The following is a 27,437-nucleotide window of genomic DNA, read 5'->3' as shown; positions in this document are numbered from 1 at the left end:
ACTTATCTTTCCCAGAAATCATAATTTTTGACCCTGTTTTAAATTATTTTGTAAAAGGATGAAACTGAGAATTAATATTGGATAAGATTCTCCAGAGGAATATCATTCAATGTGTAGTAATTTTTTAACTAAATAATTGAGGCTATTTTAGAAAGGAGTAAATAAAATGTACCAGGCCATAAAACTTTTTAACATCCCGAAGTATGTTACATAAAACACTATTCTTATGGAAAATAATTGATGTTAAAGAAATTTCAAAATTGGTAATTAGTTTGGGAAATACTAATTAAACTGTTATTGTGGGATTTCTGAGGGTCTATAATATGTCAATGTGAAAATCATTTTCTGTACTTATTAGATCACAGAACCCTTTTGTGTGGAGTCAGTGGTTTTCAGAACATTGTAAAAACAAACTAGTTTTACATCAAGATAGATAATAACAAAAGAAGAAACTAATGCAAACCTACTGGTCAATAACTTACATATACAACATATTTTACAACTCATCAAGCTTCTCACTTACTATACATCTATTTATTTGATACAGTATTTGCCAAATAAAGTAACTAACCATCCCAGTGTACCTGGGATTGAAAAGGTTCCAGGGACTCAAGACATTTCCTTGCAAAATTGTGACAACTGAGGAAAACCAGGGCCATTGGTCATCATAATTACCTCGGAATCACAGAGATCTGGATTCAAATCCACTTTTGCCACACATTTTTTGTGAAGCTGGGTAAAATGAAAGTTTGTAACTTGGAATCTTCACCTATAGAATTGGAATAAAAACGGTTGTGGCCTAGGGTTTTTTAGACTTACTGGAAAACTGTCTACCTCAGGCTTGTCACAAAGAGAACGAGGTAAACATGAATATTTTTCCCTACCTTCCTTTTCAACACTCTTATAACATAGACAGAAGAAGCACTGCTCTCCTTATTTTACTAAACAACCTTAGACAATAATACTTTAGTTCACTTGCCCAAGGCAACAGAACAGTAAATAGTAAAATCTGGGCTTGAGCCTTGTCTTCTGACGCTAAATGCAATGCTTTCTAAACTATAGTCAACTAAATTCAGGTGTTGAAGAAAATTTCTGAAAGTCGCCATTCATGGAAAATATCATAACACTTTAATAGTACTTAAATTTTAGTACTTTTTCTTTGAATATTTTTTAAATTTTATTATGATGTAGATACTATGTTTAGAAAAAGGTGCCCGTCATTGTGATAACCCATGAAAATTTATACTGTAGACTATTTATCCTCTTTTATGTTCATTAAATTTGAGCTATACACAGAACTTCTTTTCATTCCCCCCTTTTTTGGTGTTAGAATACTGTTTTCTGGTATCAGAGATTACAGTAATGTATTATTGATTGGTTTGGCTGATGACTATTGGACATAACAAACATGTCTAAAATGCATATTTCATTTTATTTTTGAAAAATAAGTCTCAATAAATATACATTTAAAGCAAAGTAAAAAGCACATTTGGAAAATGGACTGTAAAAATGATTTCCCAGATTTCTTCTTAATGTGTGGCTATGATGCCATTGTGATATAGCACTGCAAAGCAAAATGGTCGTCCACTGAAATATAAATTTCTAACTCAGCTGAGGGACTTCGCAGAACATAAACATAGGGGCAGAGATGAAGCATTTGTTTTCAAAGGAGATAGTTACATTGCCATCATGCTCCTTTCAAATTCATTTACATCTAGTTTAATGAATGGTAGAATAAAACTGAAATATTTAACTATCCAATAAAAAATGTGAACAAATTTGTTTAGAAAAATAAATGAGCCATACATGCAGAACATAAGCAAAAAGGAACTCTGGATACAGAAGCTGTTGATATTCTCTCAGCCCAGAATTGTGTTTCTATGATTGTGACTTTTAATTTAAAATGGTAATAGGCTTAAGACTTGATTAGTTTTGAGCATTTGAAAAAGGTTGAAAGGATTTTTACTTTTAATGTGTGCATGCTCTGAATCATAGTCATAATATGCTACGTGGATCTAAATGCTTTAAATTCATTCAAGCTAATCATATTTTTTAAATGTAGTTAACCAACATTTGTAGACCTCAAACACATTTAGTAGATGGCTTTATAGCTTTCCCTTAGTAATGTGAGCAAGCTAAGTCAAAAATGTTGGCTTTTAGCTATGATCATAATTTCCATACAAACTGCAATATTTTAAAATATTTGGCTTATTCAATTTAGGTTACATTTCTTTTTCAGAGACCTAAACATTATTGTAAGAATTATTTTGGCAATAAACTTATCACTGTATAAAAACAAATTAATCAATTTTTTTCCTTTAGAATAGAAACAAACATACAAGTGAAGCAGATATATCTTGATGTGATATTTCTTATTTGCTTCAAGAAGTATTTTCTTAAGTAGATGTCCTGTATTGTCGTCTCAGGTGAACAACAGAGTATGGGGAGCTTAGTGGTTTTACTGTTAGATGGCTTATCATTTTTCCATGACAAGGAAGGCAAGATTTTCAGCGCAATTTAGAGAAAGAGAAGTGTGTGGAGGTCTGGGTATTTGGAGAAGACAAAGATGAAATTATCATTTTTGGGAGTGAAAGACCTGAAATACTAAGGAACTGAGTAGAATTATTTGGGAATGCTGAGTGCCTGTTTTGGATTGGTGATCAAGAATTTAGCATGTCACAAAATCAGTATGGTACAGTATTGCATTTTTTTCTCCCAAGCTTCACCGTACTTTTAGTACCTACAGATTGAAAAATAATGACAGAAATTTTCTCAACATTCAGTAAAACTTTAATGTCAAAATGTAATTAATCATTAACTGACAGCATCATCCATTTGGCAAATGGTAGTATAGATACATGCACCTACTACTACTTATCTAGACACTGACAGCGCCTGGTACACATGTAGTATTAATCTGCTTGGCCCTAGAACCTATAATAATTCTGCTGTCCCATTGGGATCTGAATACCATAAGTTTGGAAGCAATGTTATCATACACTATTGAAGCAGGGAGGCATGGGGGCATAGAAATTATGAAGTTTTGTGGTTCTTCTACTTGATTACCAGAATCGCCTAGGGGAGCCTAAGTAGACACCCCTAAAACCACTGCAGATCAGTGTGAGCATGACCACGGTTGAATTAGAGACTAAGAATCCTGAAACTAATCCATATTCCTTCTGCATTGACAAATGAATTTCTCATTAGACTGTAAAGAAATATTAATTGTTAATCTTATAATTTTATATATTACCATAGCAGGCTATAAAGTGAGGCTGTAACAAGAAGCAGGTTAGAAAAAAAAAGAAAAATAAACATTGACACAATTATTATGAAAAGGTCTCACCTGAAACAGCTGAGATATTAACATAATAGAAAATGTTTAGAGTCAAGAGCACATTTCATAGTCACCATGTTTTGTAATGCTTCTCTTCGATTCTTAGGTTTCTAGATGCAGAAATTGTGTTTAAATTCTTGGACTTTTAAATGGTATTGTGTGCTGAACAACTGCAGTCTCGATTGCTGGGGTGCAGTGAGTTTCTGAATTTTCTCCCGTGCTTATGAAATGTGTGTAATCCTTTGCAGTATACTTCTGCTCTGACCTATGATGCTGTTCAAGTGATGACTGAAGCCTTCCGCAACCTAAGGAAGCAAAGAATTGAAATCTCCCGAAGGGGGAATGCGGGAGACTGTCTGGCAAACCCAGCAGTGCCCTGGGGACAAGGTGTAGAAATAGAAAGGGCCCTCAAACAGGTCAGTTACTCAAAATAATCGCTAACGTGACTTAATATGGCCATTAATGTTTTCTTCCTGCTAAATTAGTCATCCTGGTCTTATTCCTTATGTCTAATATACAGGCAATGTTCTTTTCTAACAACACAAAGGTAAGTTGAAGAGAGAAACAAACTTTATTGATGTAGTTTTCTTGACTTCAGCTGGTTAAAGTAATCTGTACAGTGTATGTGTTTGGTTGAAGTCAATATATAACTCTGCTCCTTTCCCATTTCTTCATTAGGTTCAGGTTGAAGGTCTCTCAGGAAATATAAAGTTTGACCAGAATGGAAAAAGAATAAACTATACAATTAACATCATGGAGCTCAAAACTAATGGGCCCCGGAAGGTAAATCCTTAGTGATTTAAAGGCAGTTCTATGTGAGGAGGTGAGTTAGCTAGCCTATGAGCTCACCCGTCCAGAGAATTCTGGAGATGTGTATTCACATAGAGTTTAACAACTTCCAGAAACAGATATATTTTGAAGTTTTTTTTTTCCTAAAGTCTGTTTATTTCTGGTAAGTAACATTGAATTATAATTTTAAAAATAATTGTAGGTAGAGCTGTTGAACTTTAATTTTTTAGACTGAAGTGGAAGTCTTTAATGAAAAGAGAAAGAACTATTGTTGAAGGTTTACGGTTCAGAAGACAAAAAGTAGCTAGTGCAAATATGCATGTAACTGCTCAATTCAACATCAACCTTTTAGCTGTTTAGGCTAAAATGTCATTATTTGGATTTTAATTACATTTCTATATGACCACTCCCAAACAATTACTCTTAGAAAATACGAAAAGTGAATATGAAGAGACAAGTCATTTTTAGGAATTTTTTTATACTTCCTTTTATTCCTGTTAGATTCACGTATCTAAAAGACATTTCTATTTAGAACAAGTCCAGTAAATGTGGGTCTAATTTCAGATTCAGAATGGCTTTGAAAATGATTAAATGCTGTGCTAATAGACAAGTCATTTATCCATACGTCTGTCTGCTGTAACCTTTTCCAGATTGGCTACTGGAGTGAAGTGGACAAAATGGTTGTTACTCTTACTGAGCTCCCTTCTGGAAATGACACTTCTGGGCTTGAGAATAAGACTGTTGTTGTCACCACAATTTTGGTAATTTGCTACATATGCCATGTTTTACTTTGTATTTTCTTATGGCTAATATCTGCAGGAGTAGCTATTTATATTTTAGGAGAATAATATCTGTTTTGCTTCTTTTGTAGTGTTTTAATTATTGATTGCATATTTATTCTGTTAAAAGGAATGCACAAGATCTAGCTAAAGCATTGAAAATGTTCCCCATTTTCTTTAAGGAACGCTACAGTTTACACAGATAATTCCTACCCTGGTGCTTACATCGGTGAACAATTGGGGAATGTCTTGAAGAGTGTTCCTCATATTTCTGCGAGTTCTTCACCTTTCCATTCCCACCCAATACGGTGTAAATTCTTTCTTTCCCTTTGTTACATGATTTCATGATGATGTTGAGTTGTCTTTATTCTATCTAATGAAATATGATCTCCTTAAAGATAAGGATTATTTCCCTTGTTTTTACTCCAAATTTCAGCACTGGTTGGCACATAGCTAGTACACAATAAATGCATATTGAATGAATAAGGAAAAATTGAACTGGATCTTCAACACCCACACTTTGGATAGATGGAAGAGAGATGTGGATCAGCATGACAAGCTGTTGGTGAAATGAAATGGAGAAAATGGTGTTCGTTATAGGACAGAATTTTGTGACAAACTATTTTGTTGTATTTTCTTTTACAAAAAAAAAAAAAATGGCCTTAGCAGTGAAGTTGTAACTTGGTGTGATTTATTCTCCTAACAATATTGAGAGTAGATATAGATAGATTGATAAGGGATTTGAATTAAAGCATTGGTAGGCAATTGAAAATCTCTTGATAAGTGCAAATTAGACATTTGAGGATTTTTCCCTTTATCATGCCATTGAGAGGAACTATCTCATTGAGACCCCAAATATCCTCAGTGTCACTTTCCAGTGGAGAATATTGGACTGTGTTGATTCATTTTTTCTTGCTTCCTTTTTCTTACGTTTACAGGGGGAAGCTACTCTCTAGCTATACTTGTAGCATCATTCTAGGATATTGTATCTCACAGATGAAATGAGACCTGAAGCCTGCGGGGGTAGAATCAGTACATCATCATGACAATGATCCTTTCAGTTTGTGTATCACTGGCCATGAACGTGATTTCCACATGAACCTTATCTTTGGGACAGCAGTGACACAGGGTTTTGGGTGAATGCTGGTTTGGGGATTGGCCTAACCTTAATCAAGGTTAAGGGTGTGGTGAATCCAAACTTGAATAAAATAGGTGTTGAGCAGCAATATTTTTCTTTAAGTCCTAGTAATGACAAACATGGCTAGAGAATATACAAAGACTTTGTGATTTTGAGTATCTTGTTACTCAGTATGCTTGCGTACAAGCCATCTTAATGAATTATAGTGATAGACATTCTGAGTCTTTCTGGGGGAAAACATTATGCTTAAATTATTCCTCTACTGTTGTGTGTTCACCATCTATATTCTTCATTCACTCTGGCTAACAGGTAATAATTAAACCAGAAGATTTGATTCAATGAGAGTACATAATTAACACAGATATTTTAATCAGCTAAAGCAAAGTCTTTTCATGTAGGAATCTCCGTATGTTATGATGAAGAAAAATCATGAAATGCTTGAAGGCAATGAGCGCTATGAGGGCTACTGTGTTGACCTGGCTGCAGAAATCGCCAAACATTGTGGGTTCAAGTACAAGTTGACGATTGTTGGTGATGGCAAGTATGGGGCCAGGGATGCAGACACGAAAATTTGGAATGGGATGGTTGGAGAACTTGTATATGGGGTAAGTATAGCTCTTCTCATAGATAAAGTCATTCAATTTGAATTATTGTTGACAGACTGCTTCCTCTCCCTGTGAAGTATCTATATCTGAGGTTGTTGATTTCCCACATTACTCTAGAAACATTATCTTGTTGATTTGTGAACATCTGAAAGATTAAGATTGAAGCCAGAAGTAGACATGTAGATTAACTGAGACAAGCATTTCATCTCTCTTGAGGCATATGGGCCATATGTATTGTCAAAAGGCTGCAAATGCATGGATGCAGTGCAGATGTGTAATGATCATATTCAAGCCAGATGGGTATACTGTGTATTCATAAAGAGGAGGAGTATTCAGGGAATAATTCCTTTTTGTTTATCCTTTACTGGGACTATACCAAGGAAAAAATTATTGTCATTTTTCTGATTTCCTCTCCTTTTTCTTTGATCCAGTGACATAACCACGATTCCCTTTTCACCATGACTCCAGGTACTATTACTTTCCTTTTTTTCCCTTACAGAAAGCTGATATTGCAATTGCTCCATTAACTATTACCCTTGTGAGAGAAGAGGTGATTGACTTCTCAAAGCCCTTCATGAGCCTCGGGATATCGATCATGATCAAGAAGCCTCAGAAGTCCAAACCAGGAGTGTTTTCCTTTCTTGATCCTTTAGCCTATGAGATCTGGATGTGCATTGTTTTTGCCTACATTGGGGTCAGTGTAGTTTTATTCCTGGTCAGCAGATTTAGCCCCTACGAGTGGCACACTGAGGAGTTTGAAGATGGAAGAGAAACACAAAGTAGTGAATCAACTAATGAATTTGGGATTTTTAATAGTCTCTGGTTTTCGTTGGGTGCCTTTATGCAGCAAGGATGCGATATTTCGCCAAGGTTGGTTACTCACCTGCTTCAACTTTGTGCATTTTAGGTCTCAAGTAGACATTCATGGTGTTTATGAATTCACCCTAAAGAAGTTACCAGCTGCCGACTTCCTGTCCAAGCAGTTTAAGACTCTTAAAGGACATCCTCTTAGCTTCGGCATAAGTCTGTGAAATATTTGAACAATATTCTTCGAATGTTGCTCATCTATTTCCCTGGTGAAATTATACACACCATGGAGAGGCTATAAAATGCATAAGGTTCCTATCATTCCATGCCTTCTTGGAGGGGTACCGTGTTTTTGCTGCATATTCTCATTTTACAGTCATCTGTGTGTTGATCCACAGACCTGTATATGGGAAAATGGGCAACATTATTTATTAACTGCAAAGTAACACCTTGTTAGATAAAACTTCGTTGGCACAAATCTCATCTCTTTTATTTTCCCATCATTAGCTCATGGAAATGGTATGGGAGAGATATTATAAAATTTATTTTTTTTCTAGGTGAGGTTGCTGGATTAATATAATAGCATATTTTCAACTACCCACAAATGCCTGGAAGGGACTAATCATTCATTAAAAAACCTGTCCATATCGAATGGTAATATACAGACAGGGAATAAACTCACCTACCTTTAATCTCATTATGATATGTTAAATCTCTGCACTAGAATGCCTAATTATAGTGAATCTACCACAAAGTCCCTATTGATTTTATTCATGTTGCACATATGAATAAGAATGATAGCCATGTTTGGCTCTTCGGAGGAATAAATCATGCTTTTTCTAGTGTGATTAACATTTAAAGTCAAAATGATTATCAGTCTGCTGGCGCATTTTAATTTGGGCTCTATTACCCTTCTTCGATTTTACAGGATATCTTAATAACTAGTGGAGCGGGTGCCTTTCGTGATACAATTTGATTATATTGTAAATTTTTAAAATCAGTTTTGAGAATAACAAGTGATTAAGAAAACTGAAGCTCAAAGATTTGCATGTTTTGCCATCTTTTTAGTATATTTCACAGAGTAAGATAAAGGAAATACATCATGTAGGCAGAAAGTATCATGTAGGCAGAAATTATCAGTAGCTTACTTCTCTGATAGTAGGTAATTATAGTGGGAATGATAAAAATAATTACATTTTTATGAATTATACATATTTTAAAAATCTTGGTTCCACCAGATTCCCTGTGACTTCCCTGTGGGACTTCAGTGAATTAGAAATATGCCAATGGAATTTGCACAGCATGACATATTTGTGTATATATATATATATGTATATGTGTATATATATACACATATATATTTTTTTACCTCTGACAAAATATATAAGATTCATAGTTTTATCATCTCTGTATTTAGTTTATTTGATCTAAGTTAAAGATATACAGAGAAGTTTCTAATAATTTGGAGGCAAATACCAACCAAATTGGGGTCTCAGAGAACATTCTGATCCATAAAATGATAAAGAAGTGGTTCACCCTTTGGTAAGAAGGACAGTGAAGTATGTTACCCTAGTTCTGAAATGTAAGGCAATAATATCCTGTGCTATGCCTTTTGGATAGTAGGGAGAAGTGTATGTGGGTTCATTACGAGGTAAGACATGTCAGCCCAGTCTGGCCTGGGTTCCGGTAGATGCCTGCGCCTGGGCATGATGGCACTGCAGGTAGTTGTTTAGGTATCCAGTGTTTGTCGAGGAGTGGGAAACCTATCTGCACACAGGGGCTGGAGCACAAGGCATATCAGCAATCTGTATTATCCCAGAGTCGACCATGACATACAGATGACTTCTCCTTTTCATCAAGGCTGCATCTAAATTAAGATGTTTTTTCTATGCTTTTGATTTCATTCATGAGTCATGACACTACAATTTCACATGTAGTAACTTTTATTTCCTGGTAGGATAAACAGATTTTTAGATAGCATATTTTTCCTTGTTATTGATTGGTATTTTTTCATTCAGAATGCATTTGATAAAAATTTATTTTATTAAAACATTTGAGGTACATATCGTTCACTTATGCTATATATGAATTTTTAAATTCAACATAATACATTGGAAAAGTTAATGATTTTTAATGAACAAAACTATCATTTTTTAAGAATGCAATGTTGGTTACCCTAGTTGAGAAGAATACAGTAGTTTATTATCATTTTTAAAAAGCATGACATCCACAGATCACTTTAGAAATGTCTTTAAATATTAAAAAAATTATGATTCTTTTCCAAGTAAAATGATATGAAACTATATTATTAATGTTAATAGGACACATTTAAGTTGTAATCTAGAGTTATTTATTAAATTAAGTGACTTCTCATTTGTCTGAAATTAAGTTTAGAATATCTTAACTACAAGACATGGTCTCATGAAGAATAGAATCACAGAAATTATGACAGCAATATGCTGTAAAGGTTATTTTTATTGTCCTGTTTGCTTCTCGATTGTCCCCAATGACCCTAAAGGAATCAAATGAATATAAAAACGTGTATCATTTAAAAAATGATTTAGTAGGGATTAAAAAGAAATAAGAGCATATGCACATTTCTTTATTCCTTTGGTGCTGATGCTGATGGGCAAAAGTTTTACTTTTAATTGTAGAAGTAATTTTTGTCTGTCACCATAAAATAATATTGAATTTCCTTCTCTGCATAATTTCTCAGGAACTCTTTGAGAAACATGAATTGATACTTTAAAAATACTTAAAAGTCTCTACTAAAAATACAAAAAAATTAGCCGGGTGTGGTGGCGGGCGCCTGTAGTCCCAGCTACTCGGAGAGGCTGAGGCATGAGAATGGCGTGAACCCGGGAGGCGGAGCTTGCAGTGAGCCGAGATTGCACCAATGCACTCCAGCCCGGGCGACAGAGCGAGACTCCCGTCTCAAAAAAAAAAAAAAAAAGTAAATGATAAATAGCTGAAGTACTTTTCACCTTTGAATTATTTATAAGTCCAATAAAAATTTTTAGATATCATGTACATTTTAAATCAGTTGACATATTAAATCTGATAAAAGGAATGGAATAGAGGACAACTTACATCTAACTTTCCTTAATTTTTACAACTGGAATAGAATGACACAAAAATGATTCTTAAACATATCATAAATTAATATGCAATATGTGGAGTCAAAAGCAATTACCATGTAATCAGCTTTTGTTTTAAGGGATTTGAGCAGTCAGGTGCTGAATCTGCCTTCTTAAATACATCATACATGTCATCTAACTATACTTGCCATTGATATTGGATAAATAGTGAACATTATGAGAGTGATTGTGTCTACATAAGGCATTTTTCAAATGTAAAATATATTTAATGTCCTTTTCAGAATATATGTGAGAAGTGTTTAACTTTTTCCATCCTTTCATTTTTTTTTTTGTATTCTGTACAGACTTTGTGATAAAGACCCTTAATTATATTCTTTTTGTTATTCCTTGCTATTTTTCTCTCTCTATCTCCCTTATTTTAGCAACTGATGTTTTTATATCAAAAAACTTTTCATTTAAGTTAGCTTCTCTCCTTTCTTAACTGCTTGAGTGGTTTATTCTACAAATATTTTCCAAGTGTTTGATCTAGAATATGTTTCATCAAAAGATTTATTTCTTACTGTTAATTGTCAGAAACTTTAGATCATAAATTGCCAATCATGATCTAAAGTTTTAGAAATATCACTTATTCACACTAGCAAGTCTAATTGTTAGACATAGCAGAGTTATTGACAACAGAGAAAGGGTTAGTTTTATTGGTTTGTCAGTATCACTTAAATTCTTAGTTATGTGCAGAATCCCATCAGATCTTTCAAAATAATACAGTGTATATCTTTTTCTATATCTCTATACCTGTATTCCTCTACTTCATGTTTTAAAGTAAATTATTGGGAATCTATTAAGCTTTTAAAAACTATTTTATGTAAGAATTTGTAGTCAGAAAAATAGTTATTTTATTATACATCAAACTAGAAATTTATGTCTTCACACTTTTAAATGTCTAATTTGTTTTCTTTGAGTTTTATTTATTTTTTTTTAAGCAGGACACATAAAGGAACAGGGTCATAGCCATCCACACTCTGAAGCCATCTGATTTTTATTCATTAATAGTTATATTTTGTGCGGTATCTTTGCTTGTAGCATTATTTTTTCCTAATTTTTCTCTCCTGTACTGTATCTAATACCTATGTTTTACATACACAAAATTAACAAAATTTGAGGCCTTTTTTGTTTTGGAAATTCACTGATTGCATTAAAGGGAGGGTTTCTTTGGTGTTTAAAGTTACATCTGTAGAGTATGCTTTTTTTAATTTTTGATTTTTTTCATAAACGTTGTTATGAGCTTTGCTGGTGATATTACATTCTCTTGTTTATGTTTACTTACGTCATGAGTGGATAAATTTTTATGAGTATTTGTAAATTTCTTGAAATTGCTTTCTTATGGGATTCATGTCATAAACTATTTGGGCGTTACAATTATGAAAGTATTCCAGAAATCAGAAGTTTTGACCTGTGTGTATGTTATTAAATTTAGCTACTTTGTACTCCTTGCCCAAAATGTTTAATGATTTCCAGTTTCATTAACTAGTAGATACATTGAAAAATATAAAATTAAATATTCCCCTATAAGTCAATATTTGCATAATGCTGTTAACTTGTTTTTTTATTAGGTCATTCATTTCACTTTACAAATCCATTTCATACTTGTTATTAGATCCCTCTCTGGGCGCATTGTTGGAGGTGTGTGGTGGTTCTTTACCCTGATCATAATCTCCTCCTACACGGCTAACTTAGCTGCCTTCCTGACTGTAGAGAGGATGGTGTCTCCCATCGAAAGTGCTGAGGATCTTTCTAAGCAAACAGAAATTGCTTATGGAACATTAGACTCTGGCTCCACTAAAGAGTTTTTCAGGGTAAGAGATTCTGCTTTGTAGTTTCTGATTTTGTTCCTGAAATTTAACCTATTTAAACTTTGTTTCCCTCCCATAGTCAATTCCAAGGTACTATGTGAAAGTTAACGCTAATTCTATCTCTGTTCTTGACCTTGTCTCTGTTTCTGACCCTTCCCTATCCCGATACTTAGGTCTAGCTCTAGTTTTTGATTCCTAACTCCTTAGGAGAAAAATCACAATGTTGCAATGAAATCTGTTTTACAAAAATTGATTGTCCTTTTGGAACAAAATTAAAGTAAAGTATAGTAGTTAAGTTTAGATTATTATGCTTTCAACAAAACATCTTATTTTTGTTTGATTTTAAGTAAATATGACTGCATGTATCTTACCTAGTTTGTAATTGAAAAACTCACATTCAAACCAATTATGTTAATTATGTGTGAGGAAACAGACTATGTTCATATGTGTCGATTCTGAATTTTCTGTTCAAAGCTTCCAAGGAAAAGCCAACAAAGGCCCTCCACTTCCTAACTTTTAAAATATGTAGCATATTTATACAGAGCCTATTAGATGTAGGTTACTTTTTTCTTTTAACTTTTGTTCTTATGCTCTGTTTATAAGATAAGCCCAAGGACCTGATGTTGCCATAATTTTCTTTCTCTCTACTACTGTGTGTATAAAACAACTCTTTCTATGAAAATGTTTAAATGCAGCTGATTAACTTATGTCTGAAGCCAATATATGTGACATATAATGGTCTCTGATAATCTACAAATATCTTCGAATATATCTGAGTTTCAGTGAAATCTAGTCCAACTTATTCTGGAATTAGGATTAGGACCTTCAAATGGCCGTCAAAATTTGAAGACTGTCTCATGCTACATTACCTCTGATCTCTTTTCTGAATAACTTCAGTTCAGCTGAAGATACTATGGGAGAAAGGGTTCTGGGAGTGGGGGTGGTAGAACCATAGCTAATAACAGATAGTAACTTGGGTGTATATGAAGAGTCCAGGACCTTGATGAATTAATTAGGTACCTCAATATAAGTGCAAAAATGTGGGCCATCAGCAGCTTTTTTTTACTTTAATGAAGATTTTAGAATGAATCTTGTAATGTAGATTTCTTACTAATGACAATGTATTATCATTTCTAAACATATGCAATACGTGTATGAATACTAGGTCTAAAAATGTTGTATGTTCCTCAATTAGCAGTGCATTTGAAAGCATTTTTAATATTTGTATGCAATGTGGCTTGCTTTTATCTTATTTGGAAAAATAAGGTGCTCCCTCTTGAAGTAAATGAGATCTATGAGAATGATGCAGATGCCTGTTATAACAGGATTTACTTGGTGCTACTTATGTTGATTAAAATAATCTTAATTATTTTCAGACTCTCTCTTCCAGTTGAGCATGCATCTATGGAGAGTTTCAGTTATTACCTGGTTTGGACAATAGTGGTGGCAGCTACCTTTCCCTACTACACATTCACATTCACAAAGCTTTTCAGTATGTCTTCACTCAGTCAATCATAGAAACGTGTCTTAATCACCAAGGTGCCATAATTGTATGGCCAGTGTATTCACATTCCCTAGTAGACAAGATAAGAAAGCTAGTTGAGTTTGGGAAAAGAATGTTGCTACTGTTTTGTTTCAGTGCACTAACCTCATGGAGCCCATTTGTTCCAATATGCAATTGTGGAGGTTTTATAAGGTTGTGGAGCTTTTCTTCCCTAGAGTAATAGAGAAGTGATGTTGGATAGTTAGGCAAACTGATGACTTCTATCTATCAGTATAGCTCCCCAAAGAAGTTTCTTATCCATTACCTCTTTTAATCTAACAATATTTCTGTCTGGTAGTCAGGGCAATGATTTTTGTTTGATATCTGAGCATTATTAAATGGAAGCTCAGATAATTTGGGGTATTTGATCAAATTCATGCAACTAATAAGTCTTTTCCTCCTAGCCAGGGTTCTTTCCATACACTATTTTTCCTCGTGCAGCAAAGTCTCTGGATTTATTTCACTGCCTTCATGCTCTGTTCTTGGTTACATCCACACTTGCTTGTGTAATGCTAGAGACACGGTTGAACCCCAAGCAAGTCCTCACAGTTCCTCTCAAACTATCTCCAAGAGGAACTGTTGATGAATTTACATTGGCTAGGTCTCAGTGCATATAATGTTGTAGTGAGCTTCTCCTTATCTAGAGAAAGAAGAGTGTGGGCTCAAACTTGTTTAAAATCACATTATTCTGTTTGTACCAAAAAAGAGAAGCCAACAAAACAGCATGCATCACCAAAGAGAGTAAGAAATTTATATGTTAATTCTTTCATTGAAATATATGACTTGGTTGCAATTTGGGAAATTATGTATATAACAGTTTTGTTTCTTCAAGTTGAATTAAATAAAAATGTTGCTAGTTCATGAGTAATTTTGAGAAATTTTGCTAACTTATAATAATATTTGATAATTGGATGCCGTGATGATTATAGTAAGGAAAATCTTATTTTTGCTTCTGATTCTCAAAATGTTTTCTAGGATACTATGGCTTTCCAACTGTATCCATCAAGTATCATACCTTTCACATAGAGTTCACTGAATTAGTATAAGGAAATTGAATAACAGATTCCCTTTGAGTCAATAACTTTTTTCATAGAATGTTGAAGCTAATTTAGAGACATTTTAAAGACAAAAAAACTTGATTTTCATTAATATTGTTTCCTTAAATCATAGGGTCAACTGCAGTATGTCTATTGGCTATAGTGTGGTTGAATTGCTGACTTTCTGTGGAAAAATGTGGCAAAGGAAATTCTTGTTTCTATTCCTAAAATTAACATTCACCACAGGTCTTGGGTTCATCCTCTCTCAACTTTCCTTTGGTCCTAAGGAATTTTGGGGCTTCTGTGTAAGGTAGATACAGAACAGAGTGAAAGCTGGCAGACTGATTATTATGGTACCCAGCCTACCAGGAAAGGGATATGGACGAAGTGGGCTGAAGCCAGGCTGAAAACACGTATTGCTTACTTTCTTCTCTGCCCATTCATTATGCTTACTTTCGGAGCCAAGACCCAGTAAAATAGCTGATAACACATGCAATAATACACTTTTACCACTTGCCAATCTTTAAAGTTCTAACATTTATCTTCATGTTTTGTAATGTGGCTTAATTTGGCTTTAGTTATAGCTTTTTCCTTTTTATGCTCTTTTACATCTAGGAATTTTATTAGTTGTATTATTGTTAAATTTTCTGCTATCACTGGGTTTATTAAGTCAACTGTTGGTTTTCATCATAGCCAGAGATTTGGATTTAGCATCACAGACATGGATTTGAGAAGTTAGGTCATTGTTTAAATTTCAAATAATAACTAACTGAAAGATAAAAAATAAGCTGAGACCATTTAGAAATTAATGGCCAGTTCTAAAATAGAATTCAGAATTTTGAACTCCTAGTCTTTTGTCTCAATGTTGTTTCATAAAAGTATATTCTTGTTGAGATAGAAGCACTTCATATAAATTTATAAGATGAATATTTTATTTGATAGTTAGGGATCTGTTTTGTACTGACATGATGTTTGTTCTTCCATTAAAGTCTAAGATATTTTCAGATTTCAGGTAAATAATAGCAAACCATATTATATTAATATTACTTTAGTAAAGTCAGTGAGTATGTAATTGTTGTAGAAGTTCAATTTAAGCTGCAGATTTTCTAATTTAAAATCTATACTTTCCTTCAGTGATGATCATTAAACGAAACATTCATGAAATATTTACTTCGTTTTGCTTGAAAGAGAGAGTAAATGGAGAACAATCTTGTAACCACCAAGAGATGTGAGGAAAATTAGTCTATGTCTTCATTTTCTGCAGTTTTCTGTTTATGGAACCGATGCACATCCTTGTACAGAGTGAATGATAAAGTCTGAATCATTCTGGAGTTACTGATCATCCCTAATTATAGTGCCACTGTAGCATACCTATAATTAAGAGAGAATTAGCCTTTCAATTATAAGCCACTATTTTTAGAGCTTTACATTTTAATAATTTCTTATCTCAATAAAATAGGACAGACCTTGAATTAGATGACTTTGTGTAGAAAATGATTTTATAGGACCCATATGCAGTATGTTACTACAGAAACTTTGATTTTTAAGGACAGGAAATGGTTTTCTTATCTAAACCTATCATTGGCCTGTCAAACCACAAAGCACAAGTATTAACTTGCAGATAGGAAGTAACTCTTCGTGCCTGTGCTGTCTCCCACACGCAATCTGTTCCTTCTGGTTGTCTCCTCTGGGAGGATGGGGGACACAGATTATTCTCTAAATATATGGTCTACTTTGATGATAATGTTGGAAGAAAAAGATTCTAAACATTGCCAAAATGAAGGTATTTGCCTTCTTGTTCAATGCAGTTTGTTCCATCTGCAAAAGATAAATTTAGTCTGATAATAAACCATGAGACTCTACTGTTATTACTCTGTATTGTAGACTTTTTATAGTTTAGAAATAGTATAAATAATGGATAACTAGTATTAATGCAGCTGTTACTTACCAGTGAAATAATTAGTTTGAAGTTTTCCATATGCATACGTGGTATACTATATAATCAATATTACAAGAGAATTAAAATAATTGAGAGTATTTTTTAAAGATGGTAACCTTTTTTCAACTCTCTCTATGGCATACAATACTTATTTATATTTACATATGAAAACATTCCTGAAAAGTAATTGCAAATAAAAAAGGTCTAGCCATTATGACACCTCTTCTATGGAACTGTATTAATTGCTATTTCATTAAAGTTACATTTAAGTCAGTTATTGTTTGTGTTTAGTAATAATACAGCATGATTTCTTTATTGCCATGTTATAAATAATGGATTTTATGAATTTGTCATTCCCCATACTTATTTTATTATTCCCGGTATTGCTAATGATTTATCTGCCACAATTGCCTCTATTGCCTGTTCCTATGAAGGCAGAAATATGTATGTTTATGATGCATATGTATATATCTATTTATCAATACATAATATCTTTCAAATCTTTTGGAAATAAAATGAGCGTAGCCATTTGTGTCTCTATATATGTAGAACATTACTCATATCGAAATAGACCCTTCATAGATGTGTCACCCATGCTTAAATATTTAAATGGTTTCAAAAATAGTAGGTATTAAATAAATGCTGAATGTGAATAAATAAGGAAAAAATAGCATCAATGCATATGTTGCAAGTCACTCATGCATGGTTAGTCATCTATTACAAATTTTCCTTCCTCAGTTTTTTGGGGGCTTGATTATAGCAGAACAATCTGCACAGCTGACAACTCTTGCATGCCCAATCCTTCTCTAGATGATCCAGGAGATGTTAAAATCATTTCCTCTCTGGTTGGCAGTTTTTCTTTCTCTGACATTTTAATTTTTCTCACCATTCCACAGAACATCTGAGAAAGCACTGAATTCATAAAGCATCCTAAATGTATTTACGAATACATTTAGCCTAAGTTGCCTTCGGGAGAACCCATGATCTCTGATTTCAGCTAACACTAGCTGGGTTAACAATACAGGAAGGGTCGAATTGCTTCCTTTAAAACGTATTGCCCAGTTTAAGGACCATGCAGCTCATTCAGTAGTTCTTAAATTTCATAGGAAGAGACAAATAAGGAAATGTAGAAGAAGCCATAATGAATCATGTGTTTTTTCGTGACCCAATGCTAAGGAAGGTGTATGTCCGCTTGTTGAATTGTAATTATTATGCAAAGTGTCAGCTTTTCCCAGGGTAGATGTGTTATTTTGGTCATTCTCTTTCCATAACTATTCTTTGCAAATGTCAATGTGCTCTGTAACCATGCATTTGTGTCTTTTAAAGACCACTCTTGGGATACACTGGCCAAATAATTTGACTAATCAGATTACAGGAGGCTTTCTATTATTGTCCATACTAAAGAGAAAGCATTCCTTTTCATACCAATAGCAGATCATGAGAACAATTAATCTAGAAGGAAAGGTTAAAACAATACAGAAGTGATTTGGGATTAGTCTGTCATTTCAAAACCTTTCTAAAATTCCTGTTTAAATGCTTCAGAGAGAATATTAATTTCAGAATAAATTGTACAGGTGCTTTAAATGCCTTAGTTTTCAATTCACTTTATTATTGTATTTAAGTAAAAGAATCATCTCTGCCTACCTCTGTTGGATCTTTAACACTAGTTGCCATGGTAATAAACATGGTCCCAGAGCTCTGTAGAGAATAGAATTGTTCAATTATTTAAATATATTGGGACCAAATCTCAACTAAATATAAGTATTATCGACAAAATTTTGAAAATTCTTCAATTAGACTTTTGATATTTGATGGAAAATTTGATGGCTCACACCTGTAATCCCATTAAGATTATTAGAATCTTCCTTCTTCCTTCCTTCCTTCCTTCCTTCCTTCCTCCCTCCCCCCCTTCCTGCCCCCCATCCCTCCCCATTTCCTTCCTTCCTTCTTTTGTTCTTTTCTGTAACCTCAAAATATTGAAACACCACTCTTTAGCTTGGCAGTGGGACATAGATATTTCCTAAAGCAATGGTAGCTCGTTTATAGAGCACAGCACAAATGGTCTAGTACTGTTCCTAGTTTCCAAAAGACCAACTGTTCTGCCCTTAAAATGTGTTTATTTATAATGAAAAAGAATATCATAGACTTTTAAATTAGGATAGTTCGCTAACACAATCAATTTTTCTCATAATTATTTTCACTTTTTAATTGCATAAACACACACACATACACACAAACATTGAAATGCCCTATTTCTGAATGCATGTTGTTGAGGTTGGATCAAGATGCTGAATTAAAGTATTTTAAAAGCCAACTTTCACATTGCAGATAATTTCCTTCTCTGTTGTGATCTCTAATGTCCATATCATCTGCAAACACAGAAGTTAGATTACAAATTAGCTTCCAAATTCTGTTCATTTTAGAGATATAATGACATTTATTGAGTTAATCATCCAAACAATTCTTGAATGTACCTTATGAATTTGTTGAGTCACTATTTTTATTGACAATCTATTCTGTTTTGTTTTCATTGTTATGGTCTTTAGAACGTTCTTACAAGATCAAAAGTTGTATCCTAAGTATTTTCATTTATTTGTCCTAATTCTGAATTAAGTAATTGCTTTCTTTTGCATACTATAGATACATCAGATATATGGAGAGAACTGTCATCTCTTTCATAACTTTTCTCATCACTAGCCTAAAAGTTCTGAATTCCCTCAACTATTAATTATTGTATTTTCAAACCCTTGTTATGGTTTTCTTATATTTTAATTGCAAGTTTGTCCGTGTTATTCTTACAGTGCAGTATCTAGATCTGGGGTCTGATTTGATCCACTTATAGAGGATCTTTTAAAAATTTTTTAACAGATTTTGGGGGAACAGGTGGTGTTTGGTTGCGTGAATCAGTTCTTTAGTGGTGATTTCTGAGGATCTTGACCTGAATCCAAAAATTAAGATTTCAGACCACAATTTCAATCTGAACATTCGTATTCTTCAGGCGTCCCAGTGTTTACATGGAGAAAAAAAAAAGACTCTAATGGAATCATGTATTCTTCAGTTACTACAATCACACCATTCTCTATTACTCTATTGCTATTTATTTTGCTTACTTATATATCCTCCCTGGCCTTTAAAGTATTTGAAATTAAAATTCTGTTATCTAGACTCTATAATTTCATTTAAAATCTTTATTAGCTTTTGTGGTACTGCATGGAATTAATTGCTTGCCTTAATTTGAAGTTTACTGAAAACTTGGTTGATTTAATGAATTGTGGTAAGTCTCATGTATTCCATTCTATGAATATGAATTGATTGAAGCTACATGCCAGATTTTGCATTCACTCCAGTTTAAATTTACGTTAGTTTTTTTTTTTTTTTTTGCTCATTGTCCTAATCCCATAACATTGAAATACTGGTTCTATCATATACAATAGTAATATCTGCAAATTTGAAATATCTGTCATGTATATTTTCATCCAAATTGTTGACTGAAATACTAGACATAATGGAAATAAGTATACAATCAGTGGTATAACAACAGCTTCTGTTGAAATCAGCATTTGTATATGAAGAAATAATAATCAATGTTCTTTAAATCTGATTGATATTTTCATCACAAACTCACCTAATTTTGATAAAGCTAAATTTCTACCTAAGGCACAAAAATATGATATACTTTTCAAGTGTTTTGATCATAATCAAGATGTTCATGATAGATCTTGAATGCGCCGATTGAATAACACTATTAAAAATAACACTATTAAAAAATGAAAGATGGGGTCATGGGGTATCACTTGCTCTTCCTCTACATTATCAGTTCACATTGTATGGATATATGTGCACGTGTAGTTAATACATAAGGTATAATGAGTAGACATTCCATTAATGATATCATTTACCATTCGTAAGGTAATGAGAACGTATGGAAATAACATTTGCATTGACAACTTTAAAGTCATTGTTTTTTAAGCATAAAAATTACCAAAAAGATATGATTCTATGACTAGTACAAGCATTAACATGAGATATGGTTAGCCTTTGGGTCACTACCCAAATCTCACCTTGAATTGTAATCCCTATAACCCCATAATCCCCATAATCCCCATGTGTCAAGGGAGAGACCAGATGGAGGAAACTGATTCATGGAGGCGGTTTTCCCCATGCTGTTACTGTGATAGTGAGTGAGTTCTCATGAGATCTGATGGTTTTATAAGTGGCTCTTAACCTTTGCTCTGCACTTCTTCCTGCCACCTTGTGAAGAAGGTGCCTTGCTTCCCCTTTGCCTTTCACCGTGATTTTAAGTTAAATGAGTCCTCTCCAGCCATGCTGAACTGTGAGAGAATTAAACTTCTTCCCTTTATAAATTACCCAGTCTTGTCCAGTTCTTTGTAACAGTATGGAAACGAACTTACATGACATGACTCTAGTTTTATCACATTTGAGAGTCATTTCAAAATGCCAAAGAGAGCTCTGAGACTTAGCTTTACTTCTGGTGGATTAAAATGCTGCCACGGCCTCTAATTTATTCAAGCCTCAGTTTACTTATAAATTATATGTAGATATTTACTGGATTGCTCTAAATTTTATAATATTGTTAAATGACCTTTTTAGTTTTACCAAAACATTTTTAATTTAAACTCTATGTTGAGGATTTTTATGATTTAGTGTATATACACATCTATTGAAAATTTGGATATCCAGGTGTTATTCCCGGTTCTTCTATGGGCTAATAAGCTATAATAAGCTATGCTAACTTAGGAAAGGTAATCTTTTTTGAATCTTGATTATATAATAAAGGGCTTAGATTGTAAAATTTTTAGATTTTTAAGATTCATTCTAGTACTAATTGTTCGAAAACCATAAACTGTTAAAAAATATTTATAGTTGGCCAGGCGCGGTGGCTCCCGCCTGTAATCTCAGCACTTTGGGAGGCCAAGGCAGGTGGATCACGAGGTCAGGAGTTCAAGAGCAGCCAGGCCAACATGGTGAAACCCCATCTCTTCTAAAAATACAAAAAAAAAAAATAGCCAGACGTGGTGGTGGGCGCCTGTAATCCCAGCTAGTCTGGACGCTGAGGCAGGAGAATCACTTGAACCCAGGAGGTGGAGGTTTGCAGTGAGCGGATACCACGCCATTGCACTCCAGCCTGGGTGAAAACCAACAACGAAAAAAAACACTTGTGGTTATAGGCCCCGTGCGGTGGTGCACACCTGTAATCCCAGCACTCTGAAAGGCTCAGGCAGGTGGACCAACTGAGGTCAAGAATTTGAGACCAGGCTGACCAGCATGGTGAAACCTGTCTCTATTAAAAACACAAAAATTAGTTAGGTGTGTTGGCAGGCGCCTGTAATCCCACCTACTGGGGAGGCTGAGGCAGGAGAATTACTTGAAACAGGAGGCAGAGATTACAGTGAGCCGAGATCGCGCCACTGCACTTCAGCCTGGGCGACAGAGCGAGACTTCGTCTCAAAAATCAAAACAGGCCTGGCGTGGTGGCTCACGCCTGTAATCCCAGCACTTTGGGAGGCCGAGGTGGGTGGGTCACCTGAGGTCGGGAGTTCGAGAACAGCTTGACCAACATGGAGAAACCCCGTCTCTACTAAAAATACAAAATTAGCCCAGCGTGGTGGCGTGTGCCTGTAATTCCAGCTATTCTGGAGGCTGAGGCAGGAGAATAGCTTGAACCTGGGAGGCGGAGGTTACGGTGAGCCAAGATCGTGCCATTGCACTCCAGCCTGGGCAACAAGAGCAAAATTCTGTCTCAAAAACAAAACAAAACACAACAAAAAAACCTTACAGTTGGCTGGGCGCGGTGGCTCATGCCTGTAATCCCAGCACTTTGGGAGGCCGAGGTGGGCGGATCACGAGATCGGGAGATCAAGACCATCCTGGCTAAAACAGTGAAACCCCGTCTCCACTAAAAATACAAAAAAAAAAAAAAAAATTTGCGGGGCGTGGTGGTTGGTGCCTGTAGTCCCAGCTACTTGGGAGGCTGAGGCAGGAGAATGGCATGAACCTGGGAGGCGGAGCTTGCAGTGAGCTGAGATTATGCCACTGCACTCCAGCCTGGGCTACAGAGCGAGACTCCGTCTAAAAGCAAACAAACAAAAATAAAACCTTATAGTTATAATTGTCAATAAATACCATTTACATTTTTAAGAAGCTGATAAGTTACATTATTTTAGTGTCAGAAGTACAATTTAATGTGAATCTTGTTAATATTTTAAAATTAGTTTTATTTAAAATGATAAATTATATAGAAAAATTTTCATGATAACAAATCAAACTACTTTATTTTATTAATTGTAACCCTTTATAAACTACTAATTTATTGTATTTTAATAAAAAACTGAGAAACACTGTGAGTTTTCATATAAAATGTCATGATTACCTCATGCATCTGATTTTAATGATTTGAAAAATATTTTACACTAACTTGATTCATTACTTCATGGAATTGACAGTTTGAATACAAATTTTTTTAATCCAAAAACTGAAACGTGATATTTTAGTAGAGCTTAATGTGCAAAGGAATGTCGAGAGAACTATTTGAACTTTATTCAAATATTTACCATTAATTTTTTAATTTCATATATGTAATATGATGTAGTTTTTGTGTGAAATAAAATTAATATATAAGTAAAAACCTATCATCTTTAGCCAAATGAGTAAGAAGTAGTAAGTCAATGGAATTAAGCTCTGTGAAAATCTTTATTGGTACAACACAACTTTATTATTCAGGCATGCTTAATTTATATGAAATGTTTCTTCAACAATGCTAGACAATGAGCATTTTTTTTCTTTGACTCTTTAAGGATATTAATATGACACTGTTATTTTCTGTGAATTATTAGTTGAACTGATATGCCTATTAATAATACAAAACCAGGGAAAGAGATTTGAATAGCTATGTTTAAAGAAACTTGGCTTCTTAAGAAACACAAAGAAGCCAAAGTACGCACCAGATTAAACTATAGGCATCATTTTTCTCCTCATCAAAATGTGATGGCAGATGTTGTTACTGGTGCACTGGGTTCTTGCAGTCTCCCAGAATAGAAATCAAGAGAAACTACCACTTATAGCAGCAAAAATAAAGTTTATTTAGCTTGTGCACCGGGGACCCAGCACTAAGAAAGGGAAAGGAATGCTCCGTGAGGGTAGTGTGTATATTTGTTTTATAGGATCTTTCTATAGGGAAGGATTCTGTCAGGACTTTTCTAGAGCTTGGGCAGTGGCGCAACATGCTACATATGTCATATGTAGCATTAGCATTTTAAATCTTCCCCCCAAGAACTATGTTTAGCATTAAAATAAGGAAGGGGTAACTGTAGGTTGGAGTTTAATTGTAACTGTGCATGCAGTGGCTCCAGGGAAGTCCCTAACCTTCTGAAATTGTTACTGATTGACTGAGAGTTAGATAAGCTAGAGCTTGAGTGAGGGGCTTTTATCGTTTTTCTCCAGCTCATATTAAAACAGGGAACCAACCAGCCTGCTTGTCTCAATGTCATCCTGAATAATTTCATTTCACTTTATTATGCTTGCTTAAATAATGATTGTATTTGATTTAACATGTAACTTCAAAATACACAGCCTTGCGGCTGGCACAGTGGCTCACGCCTGTAATCCCAGCACTTTGGGAGGCCAAGGCAGGTGGATCACCTGAGGTCAGGAGTTCAAGACCAGCCTGGCCAACCAACCAGGCCAACAGCCTGGTGAAACCTCGTCTCTACTAAAAATACAAAAATTAGTCAGGCGTGGTGGCACGTGCCTGTAATCCCAGCTACTTGGGAGGCTGAGGCAGGAGAATTGCTTGAAGCCAGGAGATGGAGGTTGCAGCGAGCTGAGATCATGCCATTGCACTCCAGCCTGGGGGACAAGAACGAGACTTCATGTCAAAAAAAAAAAAAAAATACACAGTCTTCCTTGGCTTAGCTGTATGGGAAATATATATATATATATATGTATATACATATGTATATGTATACGTATATACATATATATATACATATATATGCATATATATATATAGAGAGAGAGAGAGATTTAGAGAGAGAGTTTAAATTTCATGAAAAGCAGCATGTAGATTTGGGGAAGAGGTAGAAAATCAAGGTGCAGTTATTCCTGAGAAAGACTTGTAACTCTTCCCTGGGGCCATCTTGACAGAAATGATTGTCAATCCCTTTGTTTTCCTTTTGCATTGCATCATGTTCCTCTCTGGACCAGCATTCAGATCAGTATTACAGATGATGGGAAATTATGTGGTTTATTTTAAAAGTCTGTATGGCTTGCCTGTGTTCCCTCTTCTACTTTGGTAAAATTTGCTCAAACGTAGATATTGCTTATGAGGGTGGTGATCATCATTGCCTGGCATTCATCTCCAAAGTCCACACAAAGTGGCTAATTGAGGCAATTCAATTTGTCTTTGATTTGCATTTTCTATACAATTGCTTAAATTATCTGGGTGCTTTTGGTAGAACAATGTGTGCATGTAACGTGAAATTGCTGGATTCCAAAATTTTAACAGGAAATGCTATTAAGAGCAGTATCTTAGTTGACCACATGGTATTACATTATTTTTTAGTGTATTTGTAAATATATTCTAAGAAATAAGTGGTCAAGAGGCTGGAGTGGATCCGATGATTGTAGTGTGCTCCCCAGTGCATCAGGTAGACCACTAACATATGAATTAGGCCAAACTAAACATTGTCACCTACATTAACCTGCTAGGTTGGCGCAAAAGTAATTGTGGTTTTGCCATTGAAAGTAGTGGCAAAAACAGCAATTACTTCTGCACGCACCTAATGAAAAATAACTATAATTTATCATGCGTCTTTTTAGATGAGAAGCCCAAAACTTTGCTTTGCCTTTGGAATGTTTTTCTGCCGGTTACTTTTTTATTTTTATTTTTTATTTTTGCAATGGTTTTGGAAAAAATCAAGATTTCTAGGTATCATTTTTATTACTTAGTCTAAAACTTTTTCTGATATATTCAATAGAAAGTAAATACATATATTCTGAATTGTCTCTCAGTAAGAATGTCATCAGATTCCTCTAATTCTTGTTTTGAAAGTAGCTATGAAATTCAAATTAATAAATGTCTTGTCCTAATGAATCACAGTTTTCAACAGAACAGCATTATAATGTTTATGAGTTATCTTATTTGTCTACCTTTGGCTAAATATGTTCAAACAATAGTTCTTGAAAAGATATGGTCATGAAAATGTTTTATTAACTTTGTTAAAAATGTGAACAGTAAACTAACAACTGAGAGCCAAATGAATTAGCTAATTGAGGAAAAAATGTCTATCTTACAGAAATTCTGACTTATGAAAAAAGTTACTTTCAGTCTGATTCAGTATCATCAATGTGTATTTTAAAGTCTTAGTTTATAGATGTTATTAATCTACAATTACATCATAAAATCATGCTCCTTATAAGAATATGTCATATATGTTATAATATATGTGAAGCCCCATTATAAAAAAATAACTGATTAACAGAACTGGTATGTCTAGGTGACCTAACATACCAGAACTAATATATCTTCTAAATGATTCAAACTGCAAAGACAGTGATCAACAGCTCAGACGAAAGTAGCTAGGTCCATTTTTTTTCTAGATTGTATTTTAAAATCCTTTCATTCTTAGAACTATTATATTTACACTTAGAGAAATATTCTTAAAACCAGCAGAGAATATTTTATGAATGAAACAGAAAATGTTATTGCTAATTTTTGAATTTTCTCTGAAGGGCATTCATATTTCATGTAATATTTTAATGCCTCAAAATTGATATTTTAAACTTGGAAAAATTGACATTCAATGGATGATTTGATAAAATAATTGTGTCACCATTTTGAACTCTTCTTTATCAACTTGTGATTTTGTTCTAAAATTGTGATATTGACATCATGTTTTTGTGAGAATTCACATTACAGAAAGACTTTGAGGTTAGCAAGATTGCTTCCTATTTAATCAAATTCAAATGCTGTAACTAATCTTTAAATTTGGTTGAGAATATGAAGGCAGACTATAGGAGAAAACACAAACAAATAAGCAGTTTCTACAGTAGGCAAAGTTTCAGAAAAAGCAAAAATGTGGTTTTTCATTCCTAACTAAATCACAAAATAGCCAATTAGAATACATTTATTAAGAACCTACTATGTACAAAGTTTCATGCTAAACATAGCTGGGGTCCTAGTAAAATTTACACTCTCATAGATATGCTTTTACAACAGAAAGAAAGCTTGATTCACTAGGTAATGAATTTTAAAATCTAAAATCTGAAGCGGCATTGTTTGGTAATAGATTTAACAGTGGTTTACTTAATTAGGTGAGAGAAAAAGTATTAAGAAGTAAGGAATGTTGACATATATTTAGAGTTAAAGTATCTTTTTCAGGAGACACCTGGCCTTCTGCCTGTATAGACCACTGAGCTGAAATGGTCCATGAGCCTATCTCAATACAACAGCCCCTACTCAAATGGTAACAGTGAGAAACACAACTAAAGTCTGAG

The 27,437-nt window shown here is 34.1% G+C and overlaps 1 protein-coding gene across 6 annotated transcripts in view; it reads left to right on the top strand.

The window, feature by feature from the left end:
• LOC116463489 (glutamate receptor 2) overlaps nt 1-27,437 on the top strand; it is a 133,811-nt gene that overhangs the window by 100,809 nt on the left and 5,565 nt on the right. For all 6 annotated transcript variants that reach the window (XM_032146617.2, XM_032146615.2, XM_058434670.1 and 3 more), the window contains exons 7-12: nt 3,586-3,753; nt 4,016-4,120; nt 4,777-4,887; nt 6,442-6,648; nt 7,148-7,518; nt 12,208-12,406. In XM_032146617.2, coding sequence (XP_032002508.1) covers nt 3,586-3,753; nt 4,016-4,120; nt 4,777-4,887; nt 6,442-6,648; nt 7,148-7,518; nt 12,208-12,406 — 1,161 coding nt within the window. The remainder of the gene's footprint in view (nt 1-3,585; nt 3,754-4,015; nt 4,121-4,776; nt 4,888-6,441; nt 6,649-7,147; nt 7,519-12,207; nt 12,407-27,437) is intronic.

This window comes from Hylobates moloch, unplaced genomic scaffold, assembly GCF_009828535.3.
Source record: "Hylobates moloch isolate HMO894 unplaced genomic scaffold, HMol_V3 SCAFFOLD_38, whole genome shotgun sequence".
NCBI lineage: Eukaryota > Metazoa > Chordata > Mammalia > Primates > Hylobatidae > Hylobates > Hylobates moloch.
The sequence above is the reverse complement of the archived record's forward strand: the minus strand, read 5'-3'. Positions and strand labels throughout refer to the sequence as shown.